The 10,576-nt window shown below is 35.6% G+C and overlaps 1 protein-coding gene across 6 annotated transcripts; it reads left to right on the top strand.

Moving 5' to 3' along the window:
* Positions 1–2,336: 2,336 nt before the first annotated feature.
* Positions 2,337–9,780, top strand: LOC132047899 (serine/arginine-rich-splicing factor SR34). Of its 6 annotated transcripts, none has more exons than XR_009412839.1 (14): positions 2,337–2,467; positions 3,980–4,045; positions 4,149–4,223; positions 4,316–4,424; positions 4,511–4,557; positions 4,678–4,735; positions 6,920–6,969; positions 7,091–7,147; positions 7,228–7,337; positions 7,420–7,518; positions 8,553–8,639; positions 8,725–9,095; positions 9,257–9,357; positions 9,436–9,780. XR_009412839.1 is itself a non-coding variant. In XM_059438878.1 (13 exons), the coding sequence occupies exons 1-13, from the start codon at positions 2,342–2,344 to the stop codon at positions 9,437–9,439; spliced, it is 936 nt and encodes a 311-aa protein (XP_059294861.1). In that variant the 5' UTR covers positions 2,337–2,341; the 3' UTR covers positions 9,440–9,780. The 6 variants fall into 6 exon arrangements, 1 of the variants encoding a protein (XP_059294861.1); XR_009412842.1 differs by lacking the exon at positions 9,436–9,780 and having other exon boundaries at positions 8,725–8,814; positions 9,062–9,095; XR_009412838.1 differs by having other exon boundaries at positions 8,553–9,095.
* The last annotated feature ends 796 nt before the right edge of the window (positions 9,781–10,576 follow it).

The following is a 10,576-nucleotide window of genomic DNA, read 5'->3' on the forward strand; positions in this document are numbered from 1 at the left end:
TTTCGGGCTAAACAGACTAGAACTCCTTTTCCCATTAAGTGATAGTAAAGCCCTTGTCGTTTTTTATTTAATTCATGATGTGATATGAGGTCATATCGTCGTTGTTCATTTAGTGGTGCTTATAATTTCTTAATTATTGTCGAAGACTTTAGTAGAGTTGTCTGGGTGTACTTAATGCTGGATAAAAGTGAAGTTAGAAAACTATTGCGTGAATTTTGTGCTATGGTTCAAACACAATTTTCTAAAACTTTCAAAACAATTCGTGCCGATAATGGCTTTGAATTTACAAAAGGGGGAATGTCAGAGTTTTATAAAAAGCATGGAATAACTCTACAAACGAGTTCTCAACTCCTCAACGAAATGGACGCATCGAAAGGAAACACACACGCATTTTTGAAGTTGCTAGAGCATTGCGATTTCAAGCAAATTTGCCTTGTGAATTTTGGGGGGCATGTGTTTTAACTACGGTCTTCTTAATTAATCGCACTCCCACCACTCTACTACATGGAAAAAAGCCATATGGACTTTTGTTTAATAAACCTCCCTCACTTGCTTACATTCGAGTTTTTGGTTGTCTTTGCTATGCTCATCTAAGCCTAGGACCAAGATAAAGTCGATACAAGAAGCCGAAAATGTTTTTTCCTTGGTTATCCTCATGGGCAGAAAGGATGGCGAATCCATATTTTAAAAGGTAAAGAAATGTCTGTGTCTCGTGATGTCGTTTTTCATGAACATATATTTTCGTTTGGCGATGAGATATCCTCAGCTGCTATGCCTGACTCCTCAATTGAAGACGACTCTTTAACATTTGATGATGCTTCCCTGGAGAATTCGAGGGTCCGATAGGAAGTGGTTATGAACACCGTAAATGGGAGCTCTCAAGCTAATATTATGGAACGGGGGGGGGGGGGGGGGCTACTATACAATTAGAGAAATGTATAGTACTAAAAAAATATCTAATAATGGGTTTATTAAGAGAAATGTTTCATATTGTTAGACCAGATAAAAGTTATGCTCCAATTGACTTCGATATGCACGTATATATAGAACACCTCATATAATGGTTCAACATAATCTTTTGTAATTTAAATGAAAAAAATGATTATACATCGATGTTTTATATGTTATTTTTAGATCTTTTACCTATAAAAAGAAGGTTTCTTGAAAATTTGATATAATTTTTTTAAGGGTCACAAAATCAATTGAGCGCGATCCATCAATGAAGGTAGTTATACGTAGTGCATGAGTCGAAAATTTATATAAGAAATTTTAAAAATGTCACCCCTAACACTCCTTTTATATCAAGAGGTTTCAATGGCTTATACATAACGAAAAATATTATTACTATTGAGTTTCAATTGAACCCTATCAAACCCCCTCTTTTAAGTTGCTCCGTCCCGATTACGCATTCCTTGCCAATAAATAATTTTACTAGAGTTGAAAAAATGAAATATACTACAAAAGAACATATGTTATGACAACTAGAGATAACATCGATGAACTTATAGAATTTAAAGTATATATAACTTAATAGTAAGAGTGAGCGTAATGCTTGAACTTACAAATACAAGTATATATTTAAATAGCTACTTACAATAATAATATCATACATAAAAATATCTATTGCGTTTTTTTAATCTAATATATACTATCAAACGTACAAATCAATGATATCAGTAAAATTTCTTATGATTCTACTCAATAAATACTATGGGTTAGAATTAGATTCTGATTACCTCTTCCATCTACCACGATCTCCGTACGTAGTCCATACTCGGTGGAATATTTTCTGTTTCAGAAAAAAAAAAAAAATATAAAAAATTATGACAAGGGTCGAACTGTTATAAGATAAACATAGAGGGAGTGATTTGCAAAATGCTTACACAGGAGCACGCTAATATCGTGTCACTGTATCCCGCCCTCATTTTTATTCCTTAAAACCCTAATCTCGTAAAATTCTCTCTTCTACGTTTTGGTCTGCTCTCGATCTTCCTAGGTATGTTCTCTAATGGAGATTAACATAAATTAAATTAATAAGTAGTAATTTTCTTGCTTAAATTAACATAACCATTATTACATCGTCTAAATAATAGTTCCAATTTTCCCCCTTTCCCATTTCCCTTACTTGTCAATACAAAGATGTAAGCCGAATAATAGTTCCCTTTTTTGTTGACTGAAATTGGCTTTGCAACTAAATAATCACAAGAGTTGAAGGTTTTCCCCGTTTTGCCCCTAGAGAGAATGTCTAAATTGTCTTGATTATTGTAAATTTCAATTAAATGTAAGAGGTGCTTATTCTTGTTCTTGTATGTCAAGCTTTTTTTCTTATGTGTGTGACTGAATGTTTGGTTTTAATTTGAATGTTTTTTCATTTTCAGGAACAATGAGTAGGTCGAGTAGGACACTTTATGTTGGAAATCTTCCGGGCGATATTCGTGAGCGTGAAGTTGATGATCTGTTTTACAAGGTGCCATAGCTTCCTACATTCTTGGATATTGTTTCATAGTGCTTAAATATGAAGAAAAACAATAAGATATACTCCCTCTGTACCAATTTATGTGATACACTTTCCTTTTTAGTCTGTCCCAAAAAGAATTATACATTACCTTATTTGACAACAATTTAACTTTAAACTTTTATCTTTTATGCTTAACGAGATGATCTATAACCATACAAATATCTTTGGCTTATTTTAGACCACAAGATTCAAAAGTCTTCCTTTATTTCTTAAACTCCGTGCCCAGTCAAACTATATCACATAAATTGGGACGGAGGGAGTATTAAGTTTTTGAGTGAAATGGCCCAAACAGAGTCGATGGATATAGGGAATTCATTACAGCAAACCCAACTAGTTTGGCTTGAAGCATATTGTTGTTATTGTTATACTCCCTCTGCCAATTTATGAGGCACAATTGGGATTTTGAGATTCAAACTTCTAAACTTTGACCGTGAATTCGGACATAGAAACTTAAAATTTTTTGAAATATTTTTCTGTGTATATTTGGAAACTATGTAAAAAGTACTCTCACACTCTGTTTGGATAGTTGTTATCCATCGTTTCATAATGTACTGTACTGTGCTGTATTGTATTGTACTGTGCTGTTTTGTAGATATAATGTTTGGATAGACTGTATCGTTTGCTGCTGTATAGTAACATTTTTTTTGTTTGGATTGACTGTATCGTACTGTATTGTAACTGGTAAGTTTACTAAAATGCCCTAAACTATTGGAAATATTGAATTTATTAAGTTGTGCCAAATAATGCATTGTAAATATATTAAATTGTTAAATTAATGCAAATTTTAACAAAATTAATGAAAACAGGTAATGGACAAAAAGAAATACATGTAATTCCGAAACAAGAGAAGAAACCTGAGCAATTAAAAATAGTACACTATAAAATCACAAAAGTTTTTTCACCAAAAAGTAGGACACAAAGACGAAGAAGGAAAAAGAAAGCAGTTGACGAGCTGGGAAAAGAAGAGAGACGTAGGGCAGAGCATTTGGATGGAGTTAGATAATATAGGGTAAAGGTAAAATAGGATTATGAAATATTAAGTAAGGATATAATTGGAAAAAGAAATTAGTTAACAATGGGATAACACCAAATCGGTTGTTACATAAAATAGGGCTTTTCATTGTTATGTAACGACGGAATTTAACAATACAATACGATACATTTTAAATAACAATCAAAACAAACATTGTACTTGTAGTAACGATACAATACAATACAATGGGTAACAACGTTCCAAACACAGTGTCAATCACAATAATTAACAACTTAAAATATTTAAAAGACATATAAAGATTCCGGTCAAAGAAAAACTTGGTTAACTCTCGAAATACCAACTGTGCCCCATAAAATGGGATGGAGGAGTATCTTGTATAAGGCTTGTGTTCAGGTGTAATTGTTCTGTCACAGTTTATCAGATTTCAACTCTGAGAAACTTATAAACAATTTGATGTGTGAGTGCAGTATGGCCCAATAGCACATATTGAGCTGAAAATTCCACCAAGACCTCCTGGTTATGCTTTTGTTGAGGTGAGTTTGAGCTGCCTAGGTTCTGATGGATTTCATTTGATCAGCCTGCTCTGTGCCTTTTAAAAGCTATTCTGACCTTTATATTGGTGGCAAATTTTAACAGTTTGAAGAGGCTCGCGATGCTGAAGATGCTATTCGTGGTCGTGATGGCTATGATTTTGATGGGCACCGTCTACGGGTTGGTCAAACATTTAGTAGCATTTAGTCTATTTAGTCACTAGTTTTTTCCACGTTGGATGTTGATTCTATTAAAATTTCTCATACTGGCAGGTTGAGCTTGCACATGGCGGGCGTGGTAACTCGTCAGCAAGCGATCGTTATGGTGGTGGCGGTCGTGGTCAGCGTGGTGGTGGAGTGTCCAGGCGTTCTGATTATCGAGGTGCGTCTTATGGTTTATGTGCTTTGTACATTGTAGTACATTTTATTGCTTCTTTATGTTGTTTGATTTTTCTTGTTGTTTTTCAGTTTTAGTTACTGGATTACCCCATTCAGCATCGTGGCAGGATCTAAAGGTGAGTAGGTGTCTTTGAGTTGTGAATAATAATAGGGACATACCAAGAAAGGGATCGTCCTTTCCCTCCTCAAATTATTCTGTAATTTCTGAATATGGGTAACCTTTGTTTCTTATGTAGGATCACATGCGTCGAGCTGGGGATGTTTGTTTCTCCCAAGTTTTCCGTGACGGGAGTGGTAAGATTGTAGGCAGCTAAATCTAGGTGTATTTGTTTTCTCTTTGAACTGGTATAATGGTTTAACTGTCTAGTATACCAAGAACTCCATGTGGAATGGGAACCTACAATGACACGCAAAGCAATGAATATTTGATGGGAACCTACAATGATACACATCAATTGTACTGATATGATTTGGAAGAAGATCCTGGATACAAACTGCATACCAAAAGATGGAGAATTTTACAGTTACACACTATTCCCTTCCCGCTCATCGTGGTTGACCTGTCGTAGCAATTGGTTAAGGATAAGCTTTTCCTTATATCATAGAGTAATGACCTCATAATCAAGTAGTATATTAAGGGCAATTATAGCATTGCTTATTATTACTGTCATTCTTTTTATGTGTAGTACATTGGTAATAACTGTGGGTTCATCCCTGGGGATTTCTGATAAACTTGAAAAAAATACAGAGAGGAGAGCTAAGGTTCATAATTAGGGTTTTCAAGTTTCTTGCTTTTGATTCGTCTTATATAAGCTGATAGGTCTTCCTTTATCTAGAAAATTGTTTATAGAAGCAAAATAATATAGAGGAGAAGTCAACTCTTCACAAAAATATAGAGGTAAATCATTGATTCTACTTTTACTGAGTGGGTGGAAAGATGGCAGAAATTAAAGATATAAAAGAAACACTGAGTAGGAAAGAAGCACAAGCTAGATAGGTTGTGGTTTTTTGAGGGCTGGGTGGGGAAATCAGTATGCAAGCTTGGCAGGGAGGGGCTTAACCAGCGACGGGAGCACGGAAGGGGCACCATTGGTGGGTGGCTGGGTGAGGGCGAGATAAGTTCTGCTCTTGGGGGAAATGGTGAAAAAGATGTTTATTTTTATTTGTCTTCCCATTTTAAGGATGTCTTGCCCTTACCCATGTATTGTCCTCCTTTGCTTTTCCAATACAAAATTACAAATTTGTTGTTAAATAGGACTATGATCCTATTATTTATCTTACCTCTTCTGGGGACAGTATCATCCCTGAAGACAAGTTTAAAGCTGGTTATTGACGGTGCTGCCTAATGATGGGTGTCTGGATAAATTTGTCTAGGCTAATCTGATGCACCTGATGACCCATTGTCTTGTAGTATGTTTAGCTTGGGATTTCTTCCCCCTTTTTAGCTTGGGATTTCTTCCCCCCTTTTCTTTTTTTGAATTATATTTTGGTACAGCCTGTGGAATCTTTAATGAGAGGACAACCTAGTGTGCCAAATGAGCCCAAGCTCTTCGTAGGTTGAGTGGATATGCAATTTTGTCCTTTGGGATTTGGTTCTACTTTTACTAATCACGTACAGAACGTGTCATACTGATGAAGGGTTCACTTTTTATTTTTACAACAAGAAACAACAACATACCCAGTGTGATCCCACAAGTGGGGTCTGGGGAGGTTAGAGCGTCACTTTATATTTTTTAAGGGAATAAAAATTAAGTGAAGGCAAATAATATTTGATGAAGCCGTCATTTTCAATCTTTTGGCAGAACCATAGCATAATGGCATTGACTAGTTTGAATGATCTTTAGGTCACGAAGCTTATTCTAACTATTAAGGAGCTAAGAGATGGACTGCTTGCCATAGTGTTGGAACTTATTTTCAGTTAATATATCTTGGAATATCAGTAACTTTGATATTGTGGTAGTTTTTCTTTTAAATAGATTCATATTTGTAATTCTACTGGTCTTCCAATCATTCACTATGGTTTTTGGTTATGTCCTCCTTTAATTATTTGTTCCTTTCATCATCGGTGTTTGGATTTGGTTTGGTGTAGTTTTTAGAAAAATGCTTTGGAAACAATCTTGGGGAATGTTATGTTATTGGATCACCTTTTGAGGAGATGTTCCTTGAGGACATTTGTATTAGTTTTCCGAAAAAACTCAATTTTTGAATATTTTGTTTTTAATTATAGTTCTTGATTCCTTTTGGTTACAGTAAACATTTTGGTGTGATTCACAAAAGACAATTTTTTCCTTAAGCAACTGTTGTTTGTTTTTAGTTTCCAGTGAACTTCTCCATACATTTTTCTACTCCAAGTTTACCAAAAACTATTGTAATCTAAGTCTTCCGAAAACCCTGAGGAAGCATCTTGATCTTGATTTTACTTCGACATTTCTGTCCCATAAGTGATTCTGATGTCGACAAATTTGTTTTGACTTTCAGGCACCACTGGTATTATCGATTATACAAACTACGATGACATGAAATATGCTGTAAGTCCTCTTCTTCCCTTTCCTTCCTATTTTGGGTTTCCTCAACCCGGTCTATGTTTACAATATTTGATATACCATTATACATCTATGAGGTGCAGCTAATGTGTATTCATGTTTGTAGATCAAGAAGCTTGATGACTCTGAGTTCCGGAATGCCTTTTCTCGTTCGACAATTCGAGTATGACGCAAGCATAATTTAATTGCTTCATTTATTGCGTTGAAGCCTTTGGTTATTCTAAAAACCTCCATTTTTTGTAGGTTAAGCAATATGACCGCAGTCGAAGCCGCAGTCGCAGCCGTTCTTACTCCAGAGGAAAGAGTGTTAGTCGAAGCCGTAGCCGAAGTAGAAGTCGTAGCAGGAGCAAAAGGTCTAACACATTAAACATATGTTTGGACTAGTGGTTTTTACTTTAATGCAAATATGGGCCTCATTGATATCTGTCTTAGCAGCAAATCTCCTAAAGGTAAATCTTCAAAGCGCTCAAGATCTCGTTCAAGGTCTGTGTCTTCTCCGTCTCGTTCTGGGTCAAAAGGACGTTCTGTCTCAAGGTAACATTCTGCTTTCCCTTTCTGTTCTTGTGGGGGGGTGGGTATAAAAGCATAACGTAGTACAAGTTTAATATTTATATAAGCTGCAAATCATTTTATTCAGTTATTATTTTATTAGAATTCTTTCAATTTCTCAAGTTGTTCTTTTGCACTGGAATTGTTGTTGGTGTAAGATCTTTAAATCTAAAATGCTCTTGCAGCTGATTTATTTTGCTTTTATCTTCTATCTTCTTGTTTGTTTGATGTGCTCACTGCTAAGCTCACCCGGAAATGATTTTGATTCTTGGGTGCTTTAGTCTTCTTTATTTAACCAGTCCCCAATGCTCTCCCCTTTTCTTTTCTGAAAAATATAGCAATGAGAAGCTGTTGTCTCATATTTCATGCATAAAACTGCCAAATTCAATTTTTATTGTTTGAGTTATGTTGTCCTTCAGCACAATCTTCTGGTAATTTGTCAAATGGTGGTACAATGGGTGAATGGTAAGTTGTCTGCCAAAATTTTGCAAAGGTTGCATTTTCTGGGACAATCTAGTTTGGTAATGTGTAGTGTTGCCTACTCTGGTGGGACAATGGATAGTTACATTTATGTTATTTTCTTCTGCTTCAGGCAGGATTTTGGGGGGTTTAGAATTTGCAATGGCATTACCAAACCATTGGAATGAAACAAATGATTATGAAAATGATGGTTTCTCCTCAACTTTTTCATTTTTCTTGCCCTTATGAAGAAAGAATTCATATGCATTTGTTTCCTTCTATTCCAGGATTTTGTAACTATGCTCCCTGATCAATGCGTAACCATTGAGTAGAGACTAGTCACCTTTGATAGTGCATGTCTGTTAAAACAAAATTAGATATTGAAAAGGTTTGGGACTGAGCTAAAAAGAAGCTAAATAGTTTTTAGGTGTTTTAAGGGGAGAGTTGGTTCATTTGCTTTAATTGTTCTTTGGGACTGTATTCTAGGGAAAACGTATCAAGGTGTCATCTTTTATCATTTCTTTTATAAGTATGAAAAGTCATCTTGTTTGTTTTTCTAGATTTTGGATATATGCGGCGGTTTGTGGATTGCATATTAGGATCTTGAGTGGATAATGGTCTTGCCTGCAACTCTTTTGGTTGTGGAGGTATGATGTTTTCTAGATGGCAGCTTTGGGTCTTTTATGATGTCTCTATTCTAATGAGCATCGTGAAATGTTCCATGGGTGCTAGATTGGGATCATGAAGATCATGGATTCTATGGTGGAGCTGCACTGGGAAACTAACTGCCACCACCTGAATTTGGATCACCACCTATTTGTGGTAGAAGGATTTTCTACCTAAGCGAATAAAGACACTAGTTCATTCTTTTGGTATCCATCTAATTGGCTCCTTGACTGCACAATTTAAACTATTACTTAGTCTTAGCTATGTAACTTGCATTGCTTCATACATGTGCTACTTTGATTATGATCATGGTGGTGTGGAAGTGGAATCAAGGCAGTTGGAGGAAACTGGTTAAGTGGCAGGACTGGGATATTAAATTAAGTTATTTCTGGAAATTTTGCAGATCTCCATCAAGGTCCAGATCGCCAGCACCATCTGTAAGTCAAATCTATGTTTCAAAGTAAACTGCATACCTCAAAATCCAAACATGTTGGGATCATCCGCCTTGTCTTTCTATGTCCTTTTTTAGTTCTTACCTGGCCTTTTTATTCTTACTCTACATTTCTATTGCTTTGTGTTATGACTGGGTTTATTACAGCGCTCAAAACATTTGAGTAAAAGCCCAAAAAGACGCACTCCCAGCAGAAGCCCAAGCCGGAGCAGGAGCCGGAGCCGGAGCCGGAGCAGGAGTTTGTCCAGGTCTTACTTCTGTGGCTTGTCATATATTTTCTCAATGTTGATCGTTTTGTTGATTATTTTTGTCCGCTTTTTATACAGGTAAAGATTGTTGGAGTCTTCTGTGATTGAGGGTGCCATCATGCTGTGTTGGAGCAGCACGGTCCACAGTTGGGAGTCTAAGGGCCTGGAAGAATCTGTTTCTCTGCTTACATTAAAAGATTTCTGTGTTATTGAATCATGTCAAGACTAATAATTATTGTACTTAATTTTGTATCTCTTAAGACTTGGTAAAGACTGCAATAGTAGATTTTATGCCTTTCTAGTTGCGCGATGGCGAGAGGGGATTATTTTCCTTGATTTGCAGATTGTTATTGCTCGTTTACTGGTGACGATGGTATTCATTTAGACAACGCTGCTTAATTATTTATCATTTTATAGGTGTCATCAATGTGTGTTAAGCTTTAGCAATATTTCTCTGATTAAGCTCCATATATATATATGTATATGTATTTTTTTTGTCCTGATTAAGCTACCTTGTTTTCAGAATTTCAGGCTTCACTTTTGAGTTTTGACATACAAAAGCTTGATAGCTCCGTTTGCTTAGAAAAGTTTTGCCAGCGATCATGGATTGAAAAACATTTTTGGTGTTCAAAATCAAATTAAATTGTATTAGAAAACAAAAACTAACCCGGCTTTTTCCCATATAAAATAAGGTAGAGCTAATGCCTGTCTAATTAATTACTTTAAAAAAAGTTGATTCACACACAAACTTTTCCCAATGATTTATAGAAACTAAAATTTCAATAATTTAATTCAAACGATACTTTGTAAGGGGATAACTACTATTCAGTTATATGATCTTCTCTTTGGGAAATTGGGAGATGAAGATACGTTTGTCCTTAAACCGATGCAGCATGCAACTGGCATCATCTAAAACAGTGGGGAAGAAAATATGTGTGGCTATTTTCTGAACGGTCATGTTTGTGTGGACTAGAATTAGTGAGACTTAAGCAAAATGGGAATCCAGACATCGCAATTTCGATGAGGTTGATCATTGGAGAAAGTGGGTCCTCCATATCTATATGTGTTTGGTTTTCTTTTTCTCTTTAATAACAACATTAATGCATGCACCTTGATTATTCGACAAAGTAATAGTTACTTCCCAACACTATAGGTGTCGAGTAATTCTTAATAACCATAATTTCGAATGATGGGGAAGAAAATTATCTATCTAAGTACT

Source organism: Lycium ferocissimum, chromosome 1 (genome assembly GCF_029784015.1).
Source record: "Lycium ferocissimum isolate CSIRO_LF1 chromosome 1, AGI_CSIRO_Lferr_CH_V1, whole genome shotgun sequence".
In the NCBI taxonomy this organism is placed as follows: Eukaryota; Viridiplantae; Streptophyta; class Magnoliopsida; order Solanales; family Solanaceae; genus Lycium; species Lycium ferocissimum.